At 44.3% G+C, this 26,871-nt stretch overlaps 1 protein-coding gene across 1 annotated transcript; it reads right to left on the bottom strand.

The window, feature by feature from the left end:
- Window positions 1–12,015: 12,015 nt before the first annotated feature.
- On the bottom strand, window positions 12,016–26,307 carry CIAO2B (cytosolic iron-sulfur assembly component 2B). The gene is made up of 5 exons (XM_040351325.1): window positions 26,020–26,307; window positions 23,505–23,584; window positions 19,256–19,381; window positions 15,740–15,785; window positions 12,016–12,275 (listed from the first exon to the last, which is right to left on the bottom strand). Exons 1-5 carry the CDS (start codon window positions 26,144–26,146, stop codon window positions 12,178–12,180), a joined length of 477 nt encoding a protein of 158 aa, XP_040207259.1. The 5' UTR covers window positions 26,147–26,307; the 3' UTR covers window positions 12,016–12,177.
- Window positions 26,308–26,871: the final 564 nt, after the last annotated feature.

The raw sequence follows: 26,871 nt of genomic DNA, 5'->3' as shown, positions 1-26,871 counted from the left end.
GAGAATCCGGGCCATAGTGTGTATTACCTTTGATAATCCACAAGGCTAAAATCACACAATTTAAGGGCTCAGAGACGTGCACATGATTCCCCCTACTGGCCACAACTAGCACGGCATTTTATGTTTTCCTGCATTACACAACGTAGCAGGTGACAATTTTGTTGCTACATCTTCTCTGTTGCCGCGTACACACGGTCGCTTTTTGTGATGAAATAAAACAACATTTTTAAAAACGTCATTTAAAATGATCGTGTGTGGGCTTCACATCGTTTTTTGTTTTCTAAAAAACGACCAAAAAAAAAAAATTCGAACATGCTTCAATTTTTAATGACGTTTTTCAAAATGACGTTTTTTTGTGTCATAAAAAATTATCGTGTGTGGGCTAAAACAACGTTTTAAACAAGGTTTTAAACCCGCGCATGCTCAGAAGCAAGTTATGAGACGGGAGCTTGAATGGAACAGAGTGCCGTCGTACGTGTTGTACGTCACCGCGCTTTGCTAGAGCATTTTCAGAAAACGATGGTGTGTTGGCAACGTCGTTTTTTATGATGAAGTTAGAAAAACGCACACAAAAAACGACCGTGTGTACGCGGCATGTAATGTTGAACTCTAGGAGAATAAAAAAAAAAAAAGACACAAATTTAAGGCCACGGTACCATAAATTTGGGTGCAGCTCAGTCCCTAAACATGTAAGAACTCTCATATACAGAATAAGCCATTGGACTTTAAAGGATCTGTGGCAAAAAGACAAGTCAATACATTGTTAAAAAGTAAAACATTTTTGTACAGTATATCCAAAAATAGTTGGTAATTTTATACATTTCACATACAAAAGCTCTGATATGGTAGCATGTATGCACATAGGATATCCTAAAATTTGGCGTATTTCGTGAAGCAACTTTCACTTCTTCAGGATATAATGAAACTCATACGATATCTGCAGAGAAACCATGTCATTAATATATCATAATAGGAAGCAATATTAGTGCAATGGAAAAGCGCTGCCAGGACAATCTTGGGAATATGCAGCAGGAGTCACAGACCGGAGCCCTCTAAATACAGTGGACAGCTACAAAAGTGTATTAAAAGGCACAAGTATTTATTTATTTCAGGTACTTATAAAGCACTGTCAATTTACACAGCGCTTTACATCTACTGTATATTGTAAGTTCACATCAGTTCCTGCCCTCAAGGAGCTTACAAAAATCTAAGGTCCCTAACACACATTCATACTGGCACAGGGAAAACCGGAAGTGACGTCGCAACTAGGATGGAAAGCACTGCCCATGTCCTAGGGCGGTGCAAATGTCTATCAAAGCACCCGGCCATATTCATACTACGGGCACCGGGCTGGAAGTTGTCTGGCGCCATGGACTGCACCACAAAGCACGTTTAAAGCCTGCAAATGAAGCGCCTCGCCTGAAATCTCATGATTTCATAGACGTGGCGCTTCCCATAATACACTATGTCCGGCGCCCAAACACAGTGCACTTAAGCACCTTTTTTCTATTCTTGTTTTTTTCTTAAAGGGCCATTTAAAAAAAATGTGACTGCCTGGGTGGGGGGGGGGGGGGGGGAGTTTGTCGGCAGCGATAGTAAACTGCTGTGTTATTTTATTTAACCAGTTAAGATCCGCGCTGTAGACGAAAGATGTCCACAGCGCGGCTCTCAAGTGCCGGGTGGACGTCCCTGGACGTCCTGTTGTTTACATTCCCCGTAACACTGTGCCCGGCGCATCGCTGGGGAGCTGATGCGCGTGCCTGGCGGCCGCGATGTCCGCCAGGTACCCGCGATCGGCGGTGACAGCAGGGACGTGGAGCTCTGTGTGTAAACACAGAGCTCCACGTCCTGTCAGGGAGAGAGGAGACCGATCTGTGTCCCTTGTACATAGGGACACAGCATCGGTCACCTCCCCCAGTCAGTCCCCTCCCCCCACACAGTTAGAACACACCCAGGGAATACATTTAACCCCTTCCTCACCACCCTAGTGTTAACCCCTTCCCTGCCAGTCACATTTATACAGTAATTAGGGCATTTTTATAGCACTGATCGCTGTATAAATGTGAATGGTCCCAAAATTGTGTCAAAAGTGTCCGATATGTCCGCCGCAATATCGCAGGCCTGACAAAAAAATCGCAGATTGACGCCATTACTAGTAAAAAAGAAAAAATCATAAATCTATCCCCTATTTTGTAGGCGATATAACTTTTGCGCAAACCAATCAATATACGCTTATTGCGATTTTTTTAAACAAAAATATGTAGAAGAATACGTATCGGCCTAACCGAGGGAAATTTTTCTTTTTTTAAAAAAAAATTGGGATATTATTATAACAAAAAGTAAAAAATATTGTTTTCTTTCTAAATTTTCTGTATTTTTTTGTTTAAAGCGCAAAAAAAAAATAATCGCAGAGATGATCAAATACCACCAAAAGAAAGCTCTATTTGTGGGAAAAATTTGGGTACAGTGTTGTATGACCGCGCAATTGTCATTCAAAATGCGTCAGCGTTGAAAGCTGAAAGTTGGTCTGGGCACGAAGGGGGTTTAAGTGCCCAGTAATGAAGTGGTTAAAGCGATAGTAAACCGATGTGTTATTTTATTTTTTTGCTGGAACCTGCAATGTAAAGCCATAATATGCTAGTATGTATCGCCGTTCCTTCAGAGCGCATGTGCCAGTGACATAACCGGCAGTATGTTTGTACAGTGAATAACTCACAAATGGCGCACATTTAGGAGATATTTACACTACCTATAGGTAAGCCATTATAAGCTTACCTATAGGTACAAATTATGCATGGGAGTTTACGCCCACTTACATGTTAGGCCTCATGCACACTGGATGTTAAAATAACGTTCTAAAAAAGCCAGTAGCGTTGCAGTGAGTTTTTATTAGCATTTTTTCGTATGGTTCCACGTTAGCATTTTTTCAAAAATGTAAAAAAAACGCTGGTGAGACACGTTTTTTTTTTGCGTTTATATGAGTTTTTTGACGTTAGAACTTTTTTACAGCTGAAAAACGCCTCCCTAAACCCACTAGTTTAGGTGTTTTTTTTACAGCCGAACACAGTTAATAACAGCCTATGTGTGCATGGACACCAGTGGCGGTTCGTCCAGAGAGGGTGCTAGAGCGCCGCCCCCTCTGGCTCTCACCCGCCACTGAGTCTAATAACATACATTCATGCATTGCATGAATGTATGTTATTGTTGCCAGCTGCCGCTGGTCTATTCAGAGATGGCCGGAACTTTAGCGTCGGCCACCTGTATAACGGCAGCTGGTTGGCTGTGCGGAAGTGCCTTTCACAGCCAGCGGCTCCCGGATGTCTTATCCTCGGGACGTACGGGGGGTGCGTTCCTTGGATAAGACTGACGGCCGTCTCAGCCAATCAGGTTCCCCGATTCTGGTTATCGGTAACCTGATTGGATGAAGCGTCACCAAGGCGGGAGAAGACATCAAGGGACGTGGAAGGAGTAAGGTAAGTGCATTTTACAGGGCACAGCGGCGACAATGGGCACAGAGGCGACAAAGGGCACAGTGGCATCAATGGGCACAGTGGCATCAATGGGCACAGTGATGACAAAGGGCACAGTGGCAACAATGGGCACAGTGGCAACAATTAAAGGGCACAGTGGTGACAATTGGCACAGTGGCGACAATTGGCACAGTGGCGATAAATGAGGGGCACAGTGGCTGCGTTTGATGGCATGGCACAGTGGTGACAATTGATCGCACAGTGGCTGTGTTTGATGGCATGGCACAGTGGCTGCGTTTGATGACATGGCGCAGTGACTGCGCTTGATGGCATGGCACAGTGACTGCGTTTGATGGCATGGCACAGTGACTGCATTTGATAGCATGGCACAGTGGTGCGAATTGATGGCATAGTGACTGCATTTGATGGCATGGCACAGTGGTGATAATTGATGGCACAGTGGCTGCGTTTGATGGCATGGCACAGTGGTGACAATTGATGGCACAGTGGCTGCATTTGATGGGCACAGTGAGGCTGCAATTATTTTCTTCTTTTTTTTTTTCGTTTGCGCCTCCCCCAAAAATTTTGAGCACCAGCTGCCACTGATGGACACATAGGATAACACGATTGGAATTGTATTGATTGTAGCCCAAAACAGCAGCTGTAAAAACGTCCAAAATCGTCCAGTGTGCATGAGGCCTTAAAGCTTGAATTTTTTATAACATGGTTTACACTTTGTTGTGTAAGCTGTCAGTGCCTGTTTTCCCAATTTTCTCACCAATGAGAAATCATCTTCCAGCTTCTGTAAATTGGTCTGATTAGCTATTATGGGGTTATTATGGGGTGTCATACTTGGCACATCCTCTTCCCCTTGACAATCTCAATCTGGCAGGTTGTCAGTGTGATGGATCAGAGCCCAGCGAGGACACTTCCAGCTCGCTGTTCTTAGAAAGGAACAGTGTCTGCCTCTTCATCAGCTCTACAAATGACACTTTCTTGGAAACCGCTTTGCAATCTTACATAATACAAATAATATGAGCATTGTATGTGTGAGCCTGCGATGGTACCCACACAGTAATTACATTTCCAGTACTGAGACATTGGTGGCTTTCTCACTTCCATGCAAAATTCCAATATTTCCATTGTGAAGCAAGATTATTGTGTTATTGAACAAGCTGGAAAATAATGTAGAAATTGTTGTAACTTTATAAAGTCACACTGCCAAATCAGTAGATTTTTCTCTCTCTGTCTGCAAGAAACAGCTGCATGGACAGTGGCGGTTGGTGCTCAAAATTTTTGGGGGGGCGCAAACGAAAAAAAAAATTGCAGCCTAAGGCCCCGTACACACGACCGGATCTATCCGCTGATATTTGTCCGACGGACAGTTCCAGCGGACAAAAATTGTTTAGCATGCTAAGCAATCTGTCCGCTGGAAACCTGTCCGTCGGATGTGTTCGGTCGTCTGTACAGACTCACCGGACATGTTCGACTGACCGCCATCCCTCGCATGCGTCGTACTGATTCAAAGCATGCGTGGAAGCTTTGAACTTCCAGGGCCGCCCACGTCGCCGCGTCATCGTCGCGGCCACGCCCCGCGTATTGTTTACATGCGGATTTCTGTCTGATGGTGTGTACAACCATCAGACAGAAATCCGGCAGCGGAGGCAGCGGATCTGTCCGCTGAAAACGGTCCGGCGGACCGTTTTCAGCGGATAGATCCACTGGTGTGTACGCGGCCTCACTGTGCCCATCAAATGCAGCCACTGTGCCATCAATTGTCACCACTGTGCCATGCCATCAAACGCAGCCACTGTGCCATCAATTGTCACCACTGTGCCATGCCATCAAACGCAGCCACTGTGCCATCAATTGTCACCACTGTGCCATGCCATCAAACGCAACCACTGTGCCATCAATTCGCACCATTGTGCCATGCCATTAAACGCAGCCACTGTGCCATGCCATCAAACGCAGCCACTATGCCATCAATTGTCACCACTGTGCCATGACATCAAACGCAGCCACTGTGTCATGCCATCAAACGCAGCCACTGTGCCATCAATTGTCACTACTGTGCCATGCCATCAAACGCAGCCACTGTGGCATGCCATCAAACACAGCCACTGTGCCATCCATTGTCACCACTGTGCCCTTTTATTGTCACCACTGTGCCCTTCAATTGTCACCGCTGTGCCCTTTAATTGTCGCCGCTGTGCCCTTTATTTGTCCCCACTGTGCCCATTGTCCCCACTGTGCCTATTGTCGCCACTGTGCCCATTGATGTCGCCGCTGTGCCCTGTAAAGTGCCCCTCCCCCCCCCGCCCGGCACTTACCTTTACTGGAGTCAGACATCCACGTCCCTCGATGTCTTCTACCGCCCTCGATGACTGACAGGCGTCTCAGCCAATCAGGTTACCGGTAGCCAGAATCAGCCAACCTGATTGGCTGAGACGCCTGTCAGTCTTATCCAAGGAGCGCATCCCTAGTGCGTTCCTTGTATAAGCTTCCGGTACCCGAGGGCTGTACTTGGAAAAGCCTATCAGAGCCGTTGGCTCTGATAGGCACTTCCGTACAGCCAACCAGCTGCCGTTATTCAGATAGCCGGACATGAGCGCCGACCATCTGAATAGAACAGCGGCAGCGGAGATAATAACATAGATTCGTGCAATGCATGAATCTATGTTATTAGACTCAGTGGCGGTGAGAGCCAGAGGGGGCGGCGCTCCAGCGCCCTCAATGGACGAACCGCCACTGTGCATGGAGTCAACCACCCTACACACAGCAGATAATTATTGAGGGCCCATTCACACTCAAAAGGATATTAAAGACAGATTAACCACTTCAGCTCCGGAGGATTTGGCTGCCCAATGACCGGGCCATTTTTTGCAATTCGACATTGCGACGCTTTAACTGACAATTGCCTCGTCGTGCGACAATGCACCCAAACAAAATTGACAGCCTTTTTTTCCCCACAAATAGAGCTGTCTTTTGGTGGTATTTGATCACCTCTGCGGTTTTAATTTTTTGCGAGATAAACAAAAAAAAAAAAAGAGTGTAAATTTTTTAAAAAAAAAACAATATTTTTTACTTTTTGCTTTAATAAATATCCCCAAAAAATATATAAAAAAAATATTTTTTTCTCAGTTTACACCGATACGTATTCTTCTACATATTTTTGGTAAAAAAAATTGCAAAAAGCGTATATTGATTAGTTTGCGCAAAAGTTATAGCGTCTACAAAATAAGGGGCAGTTTTATGGCATTTTTTTTTAATGGTTATGGCGGCTATTTGTCATTTTTATCATGACTGCAACATTATGGCGGACACATCGGACACTTTTGACGCTATTTTGGGACCATTGTCATTTATACAGCGATCGGTGCTATAAAAATGCACTGATAACTGTGTAAATTACACTGGCAGGGAAAGGGTTAACCACTAGGGGGCGAGAAAGGTGTTAAGTGTGTCCTAGGGATTGATTCTAACTGTGTGGGGGCGGGGCTACTAGTGACACAACAGTGATCACTGCTTCCCGATGACAGGGAAGCAGGAAAGATCTCTGTCCTGTCACTAGGCCAGTGATGGGGAACCTTGGCACCCCTGATGTTTTGGAACTACATTTCCCATGATGCTCAACTACACTGCAGAGTGCAGGAGCATCATGGGAAATGTAGTTCCAAAACATCTGGGGTGCCGAGGTTCCCCATCACTGCACTAGGCAGAACAGGGAAATGCCTTGTTTACATAGGCATCTTCCCATTCTGCCTCTTGGTTCCACTAGATTTTAGTTAGGGGTATCAGAGTAAAGGGAGCTGAATATAAATGTACGCCAAACTTTTCACATATTGTAAAAAACTTTGAAAAACATTTATTATTTTCCCTTTATTTCACAATTATGTGCCACTTTGTGTTAGTCTATCAAATAAAATATCAAAAAAATACCATTTATGTTTTTGGTTGTAAAATGACAAAATGAGGAACATTTTGAGGGGTATGAATACTCTTTCAAGGCACTGTATATATTTTTTTTGTTCTATATTACTGTTGAAAATAAACATCAATGGACTGCATCAATTTATATGATGAAATTTATATTTTATTAGATTTCACATATGAAATGTTAAACTTTAACAAATATATTTATTAATTGCATCCATGCTATGACAAATTTGATAACTGGATAAAAAGTAAATTGTGCATAGAGAGAAGTTTAGCAGCCAACACACCACTGGATGTACAGTGCAAAACCAAAATAAAAACAAAAGTGTGGTGCTAGAGTAATAAACACATGAACAACATGTGAATAAAAATAAAATAAAAAAATGAATGAAAAATTCAAATGATACATAAATGAATGTGAACACAGACAAAACGTGAAATGAATCCAAAGTGCAATGGAAAACATCTGAAGGAAGTCCATATAGAACAAAAATAAAATTTTAATTATTGTTAAAAGTCTTTCTTGGGTGATCCAAATAAGATCTTGAAGGTTAATGTCAGATTTCCCGTCGTCCCGCTGTAAGTCCCTGAACACTGCCATTAGTCTAAATAAAAATTCCAGTATACGGGTGCATTTTATAAAATTAGAATATCATCAAAAAGTACATTTATTTCAGTAATTAAATTTAAAAAGTGAAACTCCTATATTATATAGATTTATTACACACCGAGAGATTTTTCAAGCATTTCTTTTAATTTTGATGATCATAGCTTACAGCTAGTAAAAAAAACAAATTCAGTATCTCAGAAAATTTGAATATTACATAAGACCAATAAAAAAAAAAAGGATTTTTAATACAGAAATGTTGGCTTACTGAAAAGCATGTCCGTGTACAGTATAGTATGCACTCAATATTTGGTCGGGGGTTTCTTTTGCATGAATTACCGTATTTATCTTGCTATAATGCACCCCGGCGTATAGCACGCACCCCCGAACTTGAAGGAAAATTCCTGAAAAAAAAAAAAATACTTACAGTTTGGATGCCCCTCGTCGGTGTCTTGCCCGTCGTCCATCGCGTCCTGCCCGTCATCCATCGGCGGCCTCGTCCGGTCCGGCGTCCTTCTGCGGCCATCGTGGTGTCCTCCCCGCTTCCTGCCCTGTGTTTGAACCACTGCGCCAGCATATACCGAGCGCAGTACACTCGGGTATAGTCGGGCAGGCTCGGCTCCTCTCGCGTAAAGGACGCACAGGATGTGACCGCAAGAGGAGCCAAGCCTGCCCGACTATACCCGAGTGTACTGCGCTCGGTATATGCCGGTGCAGTGGTTCAAACACAGCGCGGGAAGCGAGTATCGGCATATATTGCGCACCCACGATTTTGCCCTGATTTTCAGGGCAAAAAAGTGCGCGGTACGCCGATAAATACGGTACTGCATCAATGCGGTGTGGCATGAAGGCGACCAGCCTGTGGCACTGCTGAGGTGTTATGGAAGCCCAGGGTCTTTGATAGTGGCCTTCAGCTGGTCTGCATTGTTGGGTCTGGTGTCTCATGTTCCTCCTGACAATACCCCACAGATTCTCTATGGGGTTTAGGCCAGGCGAGTTTGCTGGCCAATCAAGCACAGAATACCATGATCATTGAACCAGGTATTGGTACTTTTGGCAGTGTGGGCAGGTGCCAAGTCCTCCTGGAAAATCAGCATCTCCATTAAGCTGGTCAGCAGAGGGAAGCCTGAAGTGCTCTAGAATTTCCAGGTAGAAGGCTGCACTGACTTTGGACTTGATAAAACATGGTGGACCAACACCAGCAGATGACATGGCTCCCCAAATCATCACTGACTGTGGAAACTTCACACTGCACCTCATGCAACTTGGATTCTGTGCCTCTCCACTCTTCCTCCAGACTCTGGGACCTTGATTTCCAAATGAAATGCAAGGACTTTGGACCATTGAGCAACAGTCCAGTCCTTTTTCTCCTTGAGCCCAGGTAAGAGGTTTCTGATGTTGTGTGGCGGCTCTTGAAGCACTGACACCAGCCGTAGTCCACTCCTTGTTAATCTCCCCACCAAATTCTTGAAGGGCCTTTGCTTCACAATCCTCTTAAGGCTGTGGTTATCCCTGTTGCTTGTGCACCTTTTTCTATCACACATTTTCCTTCCACTCAACTGTCCATAAATATGCTTGGATACAGCACTCTGAACAGGCAGTTTCTTTAGCAATGAACTTTTGTGACTTTCCCTCCTTATGGAGGGTGTCAATGACTGTCTTCTGAACATCTGTCAAGTCAGCAGTCTTCCCCATGATTGTCTAACATACTCAACCAGACTGAGAGACCATTTAAAGGCTCAGGAAACATTTACAGGTGTTTTTTAGCTAATTAGAGTGCGACACATTGGGGGCAAATGCAAAGTGCACTTGAAAAGCAGTCGCTGTAAATCTGAGGGGTAGATCTGAAATGAGGGGAAGCTCTGCTGATTTTATTATCCAATCATGTGCAAGCTAAAATGCTGTTTTTAATTTTTCTTGCATGCCCCCCTCGGATCTACGACTGCACTTTGCCAACCAATTTGACCTGCCTAACAGTATGCGTTAAAAACAGGGGTTTAATTGCACACATTTTCAATTACATGCATGCGTAAGCCACAGAGACCCGGAAAGGCACCCCATTTTCTGTGGACCTAACTGGTCACTGCAGCAAGGAGCATTGGAAAGGCAACACATATAAAAAGATATTTCCAAGCTCAACTTACCAACCAAACTGAGCTGTCCAACATTGGTTTAGTTGCACACTGAACACCCAGTCCATAGCACTATGGCACCAAAGGTGTCAGTGTGTTGCCTGGTCAATGCTCCTTGCTGCAGTGACCAAGTTATAGGTGTGGGCAGTAACCACTTGTTTGTACTATGAATTATATTAGCCAGGCAACGTGCCGACACCTTTGCTTCCATAGTGCTATGGGCTGGGTGTTCAGTGGGCCCCTGTGCCTTTAAGGAGGGGTGGGCTCCCTCTAGGTTTATCAGCCCTACACCTGTCCATCTAAATGCATGTGCTTCCATTGTTGGAGACTCGCAGAAATTAGAGTTTAAATCCACAGAAAATGGGGCACCTTGCCAGGGCTCAGTGGCTTATGCATTTTATTTTCAAACGTGTGCAACTAAAACTGTTAACGCACACTGTTGGACAAGTCAATTTGGTTGGTCAGTAGGTTGAGCTTGGAAATGTTTTTTTATACGTGTTGTCCGCAGTGCCCAGTTAAAAGTGGGGGCAGTAAACAATTGTTTGGCTTGATGCCTGCCCTACCCAGCATTGAAGAACAGTACATATTTCCCTAGATTTTTTGGATCAGTCAGGTACCCTGTAGACTAGACCAAGCTGGTTATCCTGCTGACAGTGTGCTGCATGTGGCTGCCTAGGTGGAGGTCAGCACCATGATCTGGAAGGTGTGCGCAATAGCTGAGCCTATTCTTATCATTTTTAAACAGCATGCAGGATGGGGATGCCCAAAACGTTTGCTTGGTGTGCTTACCTGTAGGGATGCACTTATACCCGTTCAAGAGTACTCGCTGATACCAATACCGTGCAATGTGATTTAAGCCCATACAGAATAAATAGGCTCAAATCGCACTGCAAAAAATAAAAATCACGTGATTTGAACAGGAACACAGTGAGATTCCTTTCCAAATGACATGCTGTTTCCCACACCTCTCCTGAAGTCACTACGACAAGCCTGGGTTCACAGAGGAGCAGTGCAGAAGTGTCTGTGATCCAGACAGGAATGGCACTGCATTCCTTTTCAAATCACATGCAATTCTTTGCAGTGCAATTTGAGCCCATTCATATTGTATGGGCTCAAATCACAGCACAAAAAAAAAAAAAAAAAAGTATTGAAGCATTTGTACAAGTACTTATGCAAATGATTAGTTTTGGCACCAAAAATCAGTGCAACCCTGCATACCTTTGTTTGCACAATCCATTGTGTTGATTTGCCATTTGGTTGTGCAGCATACTTTCCTTGAATACAATTTCTTCATAAGGCCCCAAGAGCCACTCGAGACCGCTCTGAAAAACCCTTGCACCATGCACGCATGTATGACTGTACCGCCTGCCTGCCCACCTTCAAATGACTGAGGGGCGGTGCGGCTCTCGTTCTGAACGACGTCATAAGACGTCGTCCCAGAACGGGCGTGCAGCCTGGCGATCGCAGCCGCACTGTGTGGCTAGGAAACGACGTGACCCTGAACTCTGTAAAGATCCATGGCTCTTTAACCATGTGATCGGCTGTGTCCAATCACAGCCGATTGCATGTAAAACACGGAGACGCCGGTAATCGGCTCTTATCGCCTCACACTGACGAGAATGTGCGACGAGAAGAGCCGATCAGCGCCACCTACTCGCAGGGGACATCCAGAAATGTAATAAGTCCCCCGATTACAATACATCGCCACCAATCAGTGCCCATTAGTAATGCCAGTCAGTGCTGGCTATCAGTGCCACATATTAGTGCTGCCTCATCAGCAAAGGAGAAAAATTTACTGATAATTTGTAAATAAAAAAAAAAAACATTTGTGAAGAAAAGTTGGTAAGTTTAGACCAAAAGACATACATAACATAAAAAAGCGACTTTTTATTATACACACACATACCTATAAATTTATCGTTGGTTATAAAACAAAAAAGACAATAGCAGCACTAAGAGCAATAATACAGGCAGATTAGCAGCAGGTTGTGGTAAACAGCGGACGCTCGCGATTCAGGCATTGTTGGAGTCAGGATCTTGCGGACAGGCATTGGTTCACAACTTCCAACAAGTGCGAATTCTCTAGAGCAGCCGCCACGCGTTCTTTGTCCGCCAGCTGTTTATTGACTAAAGATAAGAAAAGTCACAATAAGTGCAAACATCATGAAAAGTGAACAGTATATTTGACACAAAGTAACAGCACATTATCCCTTAATCTGCAGTTATTTTTTTTTCTAAAACAGACAAGTACATGTAATCATCTTACAGCAAACATGTGCTTTGCCAAAAGGAGCAACAGGTACAGTCAAAGCTCATATGGCTTGGATCACAAGAGTGCAGTTCTCCACTCCTGTGATCCGGTTTCAGCAGACAGCGGGCTGAAAGACACCAGCTCACAGGGCTCTGAGCGATCAGCAGTCTTTGATCACTCGGTTCCCAGTCTAAGGCCCCATACACACGATAGAATCCATCCGCTGAAAAATCCCAGCGAATGGGTTTCAGCGGATAGATCCTATGGTGTGTACACTCCAGCGGATCTGTTTCCGCAGATATTTCTCCCCTGGGATGGATTCCAGCAGATCGAATATTCGCCGACATGCTAAACAAATCTATCCGCTGGAATCCATCCCAACGGATGGATCCGCTGGTCTGTATAGACTCACCGGATCCATCCGTCCGAAGGGATCCCCCGCATGCGTCGTAATGATTCGACGCAAGCGTGGAATTCCTTATATGACAGCGTCGCGCACGTCGCCGCGTCATAATCGCGGCGACACGTCATCGCCAGAGGATTTCGGCGCGGATTTCAATGCGATGGTGAGTACACTCCATGGCATGGAAATCCGCACAAATCCTCGAGAGGATTTATCCGCGGAAACGGTCCGCTGGACCGTATTCGCGGATAAATCCTCTCGTGTGTATGGGGCCTTAGAGCTGGCAGGGGACAGATGCAGCATTCTCCTAGGCAAGTATGATTTTGAAAAAAAGAAAAATAACCCCAAAAAAAAAACTTTACATTTTAAAACTGAAGTTTAGTTAACAATAACATTTGTGTATACAGCACCAGGAATATAACTTACCGGTCATGAAATATATCCTTGCTGGCGACTGAAAACGCTCCCTTCAGTGATGCCGACTCCTCTTCAAAGTGAACTTCCGTCACCCCATGCGTTACCTTCCTCGACTCGAACAGTAAAGCATCACACCGCTTGCCCTTCCCTTCTGTCCCTCCTCTCGATTCACAAAATTCTTGCATTCATTTTCACAGAATATAAAGTGTTTTGTCATTCACCCCCCAAACCACAGTCTGGAAAATTAATGCCAGGAGTTCTTTGAATGGATGAGAGGAATTGGAGGGCAAGCAGCATGATCTTGCACTGTTGGAGCTGAGGCAGTTAACTTCTGCAGTGCTGAAGTTCACCACTATGGGGAGGAACCAGCATCAGTGAAGGGATGATTTTTTTTTTTTTTTTTACAGTAACCAGCAGTACGTAAGGTACACGTCATTAGGAGACAAGTGCTTTATACCCAAATAACATTTTTAACAAAACTTCAGTTTTAAAGCAGATGTTAACACTCACTGAATATTTCATTTGATAAAATACTGTGTGTTATAGGCATTTGCCTTTCATTGTAATACATTTTCATGACTTGAATCTCAGTGTTAATCTTCTTGCACCTTCTCTGCCGTCATTTCCTGTCTAAATGTGTTCCAGTAATGGCTGCATGGAAATATTCTAGGCTCATTTCCGAATGGTGAAATGCCTGCGTAATCTGTGCTGTCCCGGCTGCCTATAGTCTTCAATGGAGACATGACTGAGACAGGTATTAAGCGTTATAGCAGATCACCAGGGATTATTTTAAGGAGAGCTGCAGATTCATAAAAGGATGAAAAGGTATGTACATCTACTGTAAATGGTGGTGGCACCCTTTCCTCTCTTTGCTTCCATGATCAGTGCTGGGTGTCTCAGTGGCTAATCCCCAGCTTTGTTACATAATGGGCATCGAGGGAACCTTCTGCCTCGTGTAATCTCCAAAGACACTCTGAACTTACACAAGGCTTTTTCTCTTTGCTTCGGTAGGCAGAGTGGTGGGTGAGCAAAGGAAAAGTGTGGGCACAAGCAGCTAGAGCAGTGGTCTCCAAACTGCACCCGGGGGCCAGATGTGGCAATTTTTGCTTTTATCCTACCTCTGGGGGCAAAATGTGACACCAATGAAGGGGCATAATTTCCCAGTGACACCAACAATGGGTCCCAATGATGGGGAACTACTTCTCCCTATGAGACCAACAATGGGGCCCAATGACAGGGCACTATTCCTTCCAATTGGACCAACAATAGGGCCCAATAAAAAGGTAACAATTTCTCCAAAGGGCACAATGACACCAATGATGGGTGCAATTTAGGGTTGTCCCGATACCGATACCAGTATCGGTATCGGGACCGATACCGAGTATTTGCGGGAGTACTTGTACTCCCGCAAATACCCCGATACTTAAATAGAATACTTGCCCCGCCCACCCAATCCCCCCGCCGCAACGAATGCCGCCGCCGACCCCGTCGCATACCGCAACAACGCCGCCGCATGGGTTAAACAGCGTGCGGGGAATATCACAGCTTTCATTTGAATAGCTGTAGTATTTCCCACCGCGCCGCGTATGCACTCCCCCTTGCTCAGGATCTGTCCAATCCCGAGCAAGGGGGAGTGTCTATACGTGGCGCAGCGGAGAATACTACAGCTATTCAAATGAAAGCTGTGATGTTCCCCGCACGCTGTTTAACCCATGCGGTGGCATCTAGGTATGGGGGGGACATGGCTGCATATAGGGAGGACATGGCTGCATATAGGGGGGACATGGCTGCATATGTGGGGGGACATGGCTGCATATGTGGGGGGACATTTAAAAAAAAAGTATCGGTATTCGGTATCGGCGAGTAAAAAAAAAGTATCGGTACTTGTACTCGGTCCTAAAAAAGTGGTATCGGGACAACCCTAGTGCAATTCCTCCCAACAACACCAACAATGTGGCTTGACACCAATGATGGGGCACAATTTCTTCCAATGACAAACAATGGGGTCCAAAGACACAAATGATGGGCTAAAATTCTTTCCAGTGACACCAACAATGGGGTAGAATTCCTCCCATTGACACCAACAATGAGGCACAATTACTCCCACTGAAACAAACAATAGGATATTACCCACTGATGTTGGGACCTTTACTCCCAATGGCCACAGCCTGGCTGCCCCTAAAGTCTGAAGGACAGTAAACTGGCCCTTTGTTTAGAAGGTATAGAGACCCCTGAGCTAGAGGATGGGGTCCCCTTAATTAGGAGGGATTTCCTCACTTTCTGTTTTGGCTATGGGACAAGAAGTGATGCCAAATCTTCCCAATGGGCCACAGATGGCAGAAAATAAAACTGACAGGGGTTATAACCCACCCTCACTCTATGCAAAATAAAAAACAGTTTTTTCCCCCCCCATAGTTCTGCTTTAACTATTTTCTTTTAATACACTCAGATCAGGCCTCAAGGGTGTCTTTTTGTGTTTGACTAAAGTTTCCTTCTAGAAGAATACTCTCCAGCACTCACCTGCGTGTTCGGAAGCGTGCGCTCCAGGGGTAATATGGACATCTACCTGCAAAACATAGAAAAAAAAAAAAAAAATAAAAAAAAAAAAAAGACTTTACATTTTAGGAAAGGGTACCTCTAGTGTATTGACTGAAAGGTACAAAAACATACTGTAGTTCTAATTGACAAATGGCTTTTAGTAATCTGGTAGCGGAGATGGTCAAATATATTAATTTATTCAGCTTCTGCAAGGCTTCCAAATATAGTCTAGAGATTATTACAAAGGCCGATTGGCCCATCTGTAGTAGCACAAAATATGGGAAATTACAACCATGTCAAACAATAACATTATATAATATTTATGGCTCTTTGATGTATTACAAAAGGAACATTATTTTTATTATACAGGATGTATATAGCGCCAACAGCTTGCGCAGTGCTTTACAATATAAAAGGGAGACATTACAGCAACAATACAAGAGGATTAGAAAGGCCCTGCTCCTGCGCGCTTACATAATATAATTTCTCTTTAATGGTTAGCCTCGTATATAGATCAGTGTTGGGCTGTAAATTCAAAGTTTGGCAGTGTTTGATATGGCGGGGGCCATGGGGCTCTCGGACAGGACTGGATCGATGTTGAATTTCCCTCTCTGAAATCAATCTGCTCCAATGACCATCTTCCAAATTCAGCGCACTTCTGTTTTACACATGTATGTTATAATTTACTTGCATGTCAGAATGCTTGAATTGAATGTACATTAGATACACGTCATGGTTTGACCAGTTTAAACCCCTTCAATCCAACAGTAAAATAAATAAAAAGACCCAAGTTTGACAAATTGATAGCGCGATTGTCCTACTCTGTATGGGTGAGCTGTTTACGAATATAAGAGACATATATATGTCAGCCAAGACCGGTGTTCTGTCAAGAAGTGCCCGGGATGTACTGCGCATGTGCCGTACGGGACTGGACAATAGCCAATTTGCCGATCAGCTGCCCTGACGTAACCATGGCGCATGTGCACATCGTAGGAGGTATCATTTCACTGGCACAATTGAAACCGATACTAACAGCAGGGGGGGGGGGGGGGGCCCGTAGTTCCCACATTGTGCCTCGCTGTTGCGGGGCGGCTTTACAGTGTGCTGATGGTCCATTTCTGTCTGTGTTGCAGAGCGGGTTTGCCGTGTTGGATGGCTGGTTCAACACAGCGAACCCAGACACAGCCAAACACAGATAAAACCAGCAATTCAACACAGCCACTAGCCGCCCTCCAGCAGCAGCGATGCACAATCTGAGAACTACCGTGTTTCCCAGAAAATAAGCCCGGGTCTTATATTAATTATGCCAACAAAAGACACAGTAGGGCTTATTTTCGGGGTAGGTCTTACCATGTAATGTGCTGTCTTCTCTCCCCCGCTCCCTCCCTGCCTGTCAGGTATCCCCAATGTGAACTGAGTTAAAATCCTTGTACAATCCTATAATCCACTCTATTACAGTATTATATAATGTACAATGTGTGCGTTTCTGTAATATAATTGTGCCAAATACATTTGTTATAGCGCCGCTCTGCACTTCTGTTACCCGCCGGAGCTCTCTTCCCCGCAATTATATTACAGAAACACACACATTGTACATTATATACTACTGTAATATAGTGGATTAGAGGATTTTACAAGCATTTTTAACTAGGGCTTATTTTCGGGGTAGGGCTTATATTGCAGCCCTCCTGGAAAATAACGCTAGGTCTTATTTTCAGGGTAGGTCTTATTTTTGGAGAAACAGGGTATGGTCTCCCCCTGCTGTTTGTATAGGTTTAAAATGTGCCTGTGAAATGGTATATACACCATCAAAAGTTACCTCCTATGATGTGCGCATGCACCATGGTTGCGTCAGGGCAGCTAATCGGCAAATCAGCTGTTGTGCAGTCCCGTACGGCGCATTCGCAGTACATCCTGGGCACTTCTCGACAGAACACCGACACCAAAGTGGCTAGACACCGTCCTCACGGCAGGCCAGAAGAGAAAAGGGCCAGGATTACAGCGAATAACTTTTTTCCCTAAAGCCCAACTCCAGACAAAGCATTTTGATGTATGCCTACAGTGGTTCTAAAGGCTCAAGTTTTTTTTACCTTTATCCATTAAAGGTTTAAAAAAAAACAAAAAAAAAAACACCTGTGTGCAGCCCACCCCAATACTTACCTTAGGCCCATCTCGGTCCAGCGATGTGCACGAGAGCCTCGGCTCTCCAGGGACCCTCCCTCAAATAACAGCCAGTGAGCCAATGAGAGGGGGCGGGGCTTAGCCACGGCTGTGTGTATGAATGGACACTCTGGGCCACAGCTCAGGTACAAGTCTGCTTGTGTGTCCCCACTGCAAGCTGCTTGCTCTGGGGGCATTCGGCAGGAGAGAGGGGCCAGGAGCACCAGTGAGGGACCCGAGGAGGATACAAGCTGTCTTGTGCAAAACCGCTGCACAGAGCAGGCAAGTATGGCATGTTTAGACAAGAAAACCTTTAATAGCACTTTAATCTCAATCTATTTTTTTAGCTTTATTTCTGTGAACTCTTTGGGGAGATTTTACCCCACTTCCTCTCCCTGTGACACCAGGTCAAAATGGGAAGACAATATAAACATTGTTAGAAACTCTAAACCTTCCCTTCTCGACTATAAAAGTTTATTTTTTTCTGTGTACTTGCTAAAGAGATTTCCCATCTCCATGTTTCAATAGAAAATGCTTTGTTCGGGTCTCGGATCTAGTAACCCGGAAGTGATGTCATAAAATCACTTCCTGAATTACTGGCATCTTAAAAAGGTGCCAGTTTAAAAAAATAAATTATTCAAAAACACAGATCCTGACGTTTTGAATACTTTGAAGTGCAGGGGAGGGGTTTGGGGTCTTATAGACCCCCGATCTCTCCATAAAGAGTCCCTTTCACATGTCGATTACTGTCACAAGGATGTTTACATTCCTTGTGACAGCAATAACAGTGACAAAAAAATAAAAATATAAATAACAAAAAAGATCGGCAAGAGATGTGTCAGAAATATTGGTATCGTATCGGCACCAAAAAGACGATATTGGTCGATCCCTAGTGTATAAAACATTTTTGGATAGGGAGGAAAGATTAGATCCCTCTCAGGTTTGAAATGCTGCCTGTATTCCCTCTGGAAAGATTCACCCTCTACATTTGTCCAGTAACCATCATCAGCAGGACAAAGGGTGATTAGAAATGCAATATTTTAGGGGTCGTCACCAGAGTAGAAATTGAGGGAACATTTTCCAGTAGAGACACCTGCTCTGGTGACAACTGTCTAAGGTGCATATCCTATCGCCTTGGAGAGATTTCCACTCACTTCCTATTGCATGTCCAGGACAGGAAACCTCCATAATGGGACACAGTAAAAATAAACTGTCAAGGTTTAAACCCTTCATAGTCTATCAAAAAAAAAAAAAAAAAATACACACCAACTGTCCAGAGGGCTACATAAAAACCATCACCTAGAATTATGGAGTGCAGGGAGTCAATATTTCACTTACCTTAAACCTCTCGGGCAAAGAGCGCAGAAGCTTGACTTTAATAGACAGTCCGATAAGGGTGGCCATGCTGCAGTGCGGGATTGTAGGGGTGAATTCCACCGACACGGAGCCCTCCTCATCATTTACCTGCATCATACCAGCAAGAAAGGTGTTAAATCAATGGTGTCACCTTCTAACAGCATGGAACAAAAATCATCCAAATAGCCCTGGTGATGTAATTAACCTCTTCCATACCGGGCAGTTATACACACTTCCATACCGGGCCTATTCTGGCACTTCTCTCCTACATGTACAAATCATAATTTTTTTGCTAGAAAATTACGCAGAACCCCCAAACATTATATATGTTTTTTTAGCAGACACCCTAGGGAATAAAACGACGGTCATTGAAACCTTTTATCTTGCACGGTATTTGCGCAATAATTTTTCAAACGCCTTTTTTTGGGAAAAAAATTGTTTCATGAATTAAAAAAATTTAAAAACAGTAAAGTTAGCCCAATTTTTTTGTAAAATATGAAATATGATGTTACACCGAGTAAATAGATACCTAACATGTCACGCTTTAAAATTGCGCACACTCATGGAATGGCGCCAAACTTCGGTACTTAAAAATCTCCATAGGCAACGATTTGAAATTTTTTACAGGTTACCAGTTTAGATTTACAGAGGAGATCTAGTGCTAGAATTGTTGCTGGCACTCTAACGCACGCGGCGATACCTCACATATGTGGTTTAAACGGCGTTTACATATGTCGGCGGGACTTGCGTGTGCGTTCGCTTCTGCGCGCAAGCTACCGGGGACAGGGGCGTTAAAAAAATTAATTTTTATTTCTTTTTTTTTATATATATTTATTTCTTTTTTTACACTTTTTTTTTTTTATTTTTTTATTTTTTTTATCACTTTTATTCCTATTACAAGGAATGTAAACATCCCTTGTAATAGGAATGTGTGTGACAGGTACTCTTTATGGAGAGATGCGGGGTCAATAAGACCCCACATCTCTCCTCCAGGCTGGAAAGCATGAAATCGGTGAAAAAAAAATTCACCGATCTCATGCTTGTGGTTGCTTAGCAGCCGCAATCGCGGCTTTGTTTACTTACGGGGACCCGGGCGTGACGTCATCACATCGCGCCCGGGTCCTCCGACGGTCATAGAGATGACTGGTGACCATCTGGTCACCAGTCATCTCTATGCTTCCTGCGAGCGCCGGACGATTCGTTCTCCGGGCCCCCGATGGCACGGGAGAGCCCGGAGAAGCACCGGATGGCGGCGGGAGGGGGGGGGGGGGATGTCCCCTCCCGCCGCCTGTAAGAACGATCTAGCGGCGGAACCGCCGCTATGATCGTTCTTACGTTGTGCAGAATCGCCGGCAGTTTAGAAGGATATCTGAATGATGCCTCTAGCTGCAGGCATCATTCAGATAACCACCCGGAAAGCCCAGGACGTCACATGACGTCCACTCTGAACGGCAGAAGTTCTTTGTGGACGTCATTTTACTATGGGCCGGTAGGGAAGTGGTTAATGCTATAGTAACTAAGAGATAATGTGAGAGTCAGCTTGTTATATTGGGGGGGGGGGGGGGGGGGGGAGGAGGGGATAGCCTCTCTCCCAAAGGCATCAGTCTGACTAAACCTGTTGGGCGTGGCTCATTCTTGACGTCATCACGTAATGGCCCGTTCTGGTTACCAGTCCGATTGAGCATATTGTATGGCGGAGCCATCAGCCTGATATACATTTTTTTGTAGGGAATCAGTTTTACTGTTACGTTGCACCCATGCAATGTGGGACTCACTTTAAATAAAAAAAAAACGATTTAAACATACTTCGATGGCTGGAAGAGAACGGTTCCCCCCTCTAGTGGGTAAGAATTATAGCTGGGGAGAAGTAAAATTAAAAACACCCTAAAATAAAGACATATATATGCCAACTTAGGGAAAACTAGGATTGGGCTGGCCCTGAATCCTCACCGGGGGAGAGAAGAGAGGGGATGGAGGGACCAGTTATATAAAACTAAGGGTGAAGAGATTAGGTATTAACCACACCGTCTATAGCTAAAGAAATAATTCCCCTGATTGGTGGACGTGATCTGAGCATTTTTTCTCTTTTTTTTGGGATGCCGCCTTCCCTCTTTTTTATACAAACAAGATAAGCAATGGGTATATACCTTTTATATTAGCTGTGTGTTACATTAAGATATATATAAGGAATAATGTTGATTCCTGAAATTTTTTATAAATGATTTGTTTAATAATCAAATGTGATTAAGAAAAAAGACAAATAAAGAATGAAAATTTAAAAAAAAAAAAACATACTTCGATGGCAGACGGTTTACTTTGCATCCATTGGTGACATCCTTGGATAGGTTTTGCTGAGCTCATTTTGACCATTTATAACATGAGCCAGCTGATCTGGTAAGAGGCGCTTTTGAACCGTGTCACAAGGTGGTGGATTTTAGATTCAGTTATTTTCAACACAAAGTGTAGCTTATGTGCTTAAATACAGTATATGTAAATCTGACAGACTGTTTACATGTTAAATTTTAAAAGCCGCAGCAAACCTTACATGTTTGAAAATCAGAGGTGTTCTGTCACATTAGCAAACATGTAAGGTTTGCTGCGGCTTTTAAAATTTAACATGTAAACAGTATATACGTATATGAGATTTTATATAAATATACTGTTAATATATTTTTTTGTAAACTTTTAATTTTTTTTTTATAAATTGCCCAAAACCTTTTATGGCTTCATTTCAAGCTCTATAACTGCTGGTACCCTCCTGGGCTACATCACTGACCTGTGCCATCCTTCCTATCCACCTGGTCTGTTTGCAGGAGAAGTTTAATCAGTGTGCAGGCAGATTGCATGGAGTGTGCACAGCGGTGGTATAGAGGCATGTACTATTGAAATATGCAGTACTCTTAAGAGGTTTGTGGCAGCATTTTGCTCCCTTGCACAGTCTGTATGAATCAGCCGGAGCTGTGGGTTCGGAATACATTTTTGGAGCTCATTTACTTACATGGTAAACACATCACAGACGTTATTCTAATCAGAGCTACAGTGGAAGCCAAGGCACCAGAATGAAGACAGGTCAGCAGAGATGATTCCCAGAGCGCCGCCAAGTAAGCCAGCCAAACCGGGCAGCCTTCCAATCAGAGAGGGCGCTCATCACGTGGGCCAATCAGGTGCAGAGAAGGGACATCCCATCCAACCAATCACAGCCGATCTGTGATTGGTTGGGGTGGAAGCAAGATGGCCGCTGCTCCGGAGCTAGGCCGAAGCCGGGGACTTTCCTACGGCCGAGGCTCCGGAGCGCTCCGTGGATCGCGTGGTGTGCTGATGCGAACGGGGTGACCCGTTCGGATCACGGATCGGTGACGATCCGTTGCACCCCTACATCGGATGCAATTTTTTTTAAAAGCATTGAAAATATAAACCGCACGCTGGGTTCTGTCAATGAGGTTGCCAGTCAAGCAAGAAGTGGATATCAGAATATACCATTAATGCAGGTTTGAGAAGGACATTTATAAGGAACAGGCATTCATCCCGTTAGGGAGATATTCCAAAGATCGAGAAGCCGGTGGATCAGCCAGAAGGGATATATTGGGACGGAGGTCCCCGAGTATATAAGATCTGCAACAGACCCAATAATGTCCGCTGTCAAACAGTACACTGTATTATTGACAGAGTCAACCTCACACCATGACAATCCAGCAAAGAATGCTGCATGCAATCATGTATTTACCTATATGGTGAGAAGCTTTGGAACTGTATATTTTAATTCCATATTTCATTTTTTTTTGACAAATATGTATAATTGTGAATAAAAGCTCTATTTACTTTAATATCCCGTATATTTGGAATTAATACTATCAGTGCCTTAAAAGTCCACCCAGGTGAACCCCCTTTTTCTTTAGGTCCATAAAGACATGGATGAGCGAGTTTGGTGTGGAGGAACTTGACAGGCCTGCACAATGTTCTGCCTGCAACCCTATAGAACACCTTTGGGGTGAATTAGAGCGGAGACTGCGAGCCAGGCCTTCTTGTCCAACATCAGTTTCTGACCTCACAATTGCGCTTCTGACAAACTTTGTGGACAGCCTTCCCAGGAGAGTTGAAGCTGCAAAGGGCGCGTCAATCAATATTGAACCCTACGGACTAAGGTGCCATTTAAGAGCGAGAAAAAAATTATATATATATATATATATATAAATAAAAATCACAGCAATGAATATACAGACATGCACTGTACCTTGACCCGGACTTCCTCCAAAACATTCAGCTCCTCCAGGCTCAGCGGGTGTTCCGGGTCATTGATGGAGCGAATGAGATGTAACACGTTAAGGATAATGAGGGGATTACATTATATTGCATCTCTTGCAGTCAGTTCTTTTCAACAGCGACACACTTTGCATCTTTTTCCTAGTTTAAAGTTGAAGATGACATGGGGGGGGGGTTGCTATATTGCCAGTTGCCCCATATTATTACACTGCTCCCAAAATAAGCAGACCTCCTTGCACCCCCACCCCTCTGCAAGCACTGCCAGCCCACTATAGAAAACGGCGCTCCTCTGCATTCCTTGCCTGGAGATTTTGGGATGTGGAGTCTCCTAGAAGCCGTGCTACATGACATTCCGCACCCCCAGGCTGCCCAACGCTCAGGTGGGGAGTACTGAAGCTCTCGAAGAGCCGTACCCATTTGGCAGACGTCAAGTTCGTCATGAAACACTTCTTGCAGGAAGGCTGGCATCCCTGTATTCTTGTCCTGCCTAAAGATACAGAAGTACATGTAACTGAAATTGTGCCCACCCCCCCCCCCCCCCCTAGGCAGTACAGAGCTCACATAGGAGGTTTGGGGATGCCGGTTCTCCTACAATCAGTGTTATGACATTCTGCATCCCCCGCAGCATAGCACTCATACGGGAGATACAGGAATGGCAGTACCCTCATATAACACGGCTTTCAGTGCCATCCTTATATGGGCTCTGCCCTGCCCAGTGACTCAATTCAACGTATATACAATTGATTCTGCACCCCCTGCATCTTTATGCCAGTTCTCCTGCAATCAGTTTTGACACATGGAAATACTCCCGAACCTTTCAGAGATCAGCCGAGTTGTCCCAGAGTATTTCCGAAACTCTCCGGCGACACAGGGTTTCGATCTTTGACATGAAAAGAATTTCCTCTTTGCTCTCAGCCAAAAGTCAAAGTCTGGGCAGCCTGCCAAGTTTTGAAAACAATTCTTTATCAGTGGAATGTTAAGTCTAAACATTGTATCACATTGACTTGTACATCAAAGGAATTGACTTCTGTATGTAAATTAAAAACATTTAACCACCAAACCTTTTTCAGACAGCTCTTTTCAAGTTAAAATCATTTTTTTTTGCTCGAAAATTACTTAGAACCAGCCGTAGGTCGCGGGCGCGCGCCCCGGTCCGAAGCTCCGTGACCGCGGGACCCGATCGCCGCCGGAGTCCCGCGATCGGTCCCCGGAGCTGAAGAACGGGAGAGGCGAGGGAAAACACAGCTTCACTGTGGCTCCGTCATTGATCGTCTGTTCCCTGATATAGGGAAAGACGATCAATGATGTCACACGTCCAGCCCCACCCCCCTACAGTTAGAAACACATATGAGGTCACACTTAACCCCCTTCAGCGCCCCCTAGTGGTTAACTCCCAAACTGCAATTGTCATTTTCACAGTAAACAATGCATTTTTATAGCATTTTTTGCTGTGAAAATGACAGTGGTCCCAAAAATGTGTCATAATTGTCCGATGTGTCCGCCATAATGTCGCAGTCACGAGAAAAATTAATAATAATAAAAACGCTGATCGCCGCCATTAGTAAAAAATTAATAATAATAAAAAATATAATTATATATATATATATATATATATATATATATATATATATATATATATATATATATAATAAAAATGCAATAAAACCATCCCCTATTTTGTATAAATTTTGCGCAAACCAATCGATGAACGCTTATTGCAAATTTTTTTTACCAAAAATAGGTAGAAGAATACGTATCGGCCTAAACAAAAAAAATAAAAAATTGCATTTTTTCTAAATTGTCGCTCTATTTTTGTTTATAACTCAAAAAATAAAAACCGCAGGAGGTGATCAAATACCACCAAAAGAAAGCTCTATTTGTGGGGAAAAAAAGGACGCCAATTTTGTTTGGGAGCCACGTCACACAATTGTCAGTTAAAGCGACGCAGTGCCGAATCGCAAAAACGTTCTTCTGTCGGAAATGACATCTTACATTACAGTGAGAAGCGGGCGGTGCCGACTTCTTACCTCTTCTCCCATGCAGCCAGCCAGTGGAGAAGCGGGGTGAGGGGCCGAAAATGACTTCTCAGCAGGCGGGGCCTCTAGTAATTTAAGGGGCCCTCCGCAGTCCGTGGGGCCCTAAGCAGCTTGCATAGTGAGCCTATAGGGCGGATTGGCCCTGCATCTAGTCATTACATCTTGGCTATTCTCAAAGTCACTCAAATCTTTACGCTTGCCCAATTTTTCTGCTTTCAAATCATCAACTTCAGGGACAACATGTTCACTTCCTGCCCAACATATCTCTTTCAGGTGATAGTGTAACCAGATAAAAACTTTCCCTGTCACTGGTCCTAATGTTATGGCTGATGAGTGTAGAACCCCTCCCCCCCCTCCACCATGTGAACTCGGTCCATGTTAGTAGAACATAAGACCGTGCGCCCCCAGCAGTGCGGGGATGGCGCCCTCCAGCGGTCACCGAAAGGATATCAAATATCTCCCGATCGTCGATCTTGTCGTGCAGCTCCTCATCCTCGTCCTGTGCGGTCACCCGGCGCTCCCCGCTCCGCTGGTAGATGAGCGGATTGGCATTCTCGAGCTGGCTGCCACCCACCATCTCCGGCTACAGTACACACTACCTGCACTTCCCGGAAACCATACCGAGACACTTCACGTGACCAGCGCAGCGCTTTTCCTCATTGGCCGCCTTTAGGGTTCGTCTCTCTATTCATTGGCCGTCCAAGCTCTGGGATACGCTCGCAGAAGCAGCGTAGGCGGAGCTTGCTTTTCCAGAGCCTATTGGAGACTGAAAAAGCAAGCTCCGCCTTTCCATCCTTATAAGGGCGGAAGTGTTTGGCAGCCATGTTTGTCTCTGGAAAACGGAAACTTTACTTGTCTTTTTTTTTCCTGACAGCAGACACATTTTTTTTAGGTTTTGCTGGCTGCCTATGTTTTCTATGAAAATAAAGAGGATCTTGATTGTAAGTCACACATTGTCTATACAGATTGCAGGTATACACTGCAAGGGGTGGATGAAATAAGGCAATGCAGAAAATGTTTTGTAAACAGTAAGGCTGGGGTCACACTGTCGTATGGAGGAGGTCCTGTGCGTTTAGGCTTCATTCACACCTGAGCGTCGGTCGTTCGGTCGTTTTTTCCGTCGTTTTGTCACACGTATTCATGCTTATTTGCACGTTTGCATACAACGTCGTCCGACGTTTTTGTACTTTGAAGTTTTTTATTTTAGCCAATAGGAAAAATGATCTCACTTGTTGCTATGTTGGTGTATTTTTTTAATCTTCTGCATGGGTGAAATGTTCTATTGATTAAAGCGACGAAACG

The sequence above is a fragment of the Rana temporaria genome, chromosome 4 (genome assembly GCF_905171775.1).
Source record: "Rana temporaria chromosome 4, aRanTem1.1, whole genome shotgun sequence".
NCBI lineage: Eukaryota > Metazoa > Chordata > Amphibia > Anura > Ranidae > Rana > Rana temporaria.
This window is presented reverse-complemented; position numbering and strand designations above follow the sequence as displayed.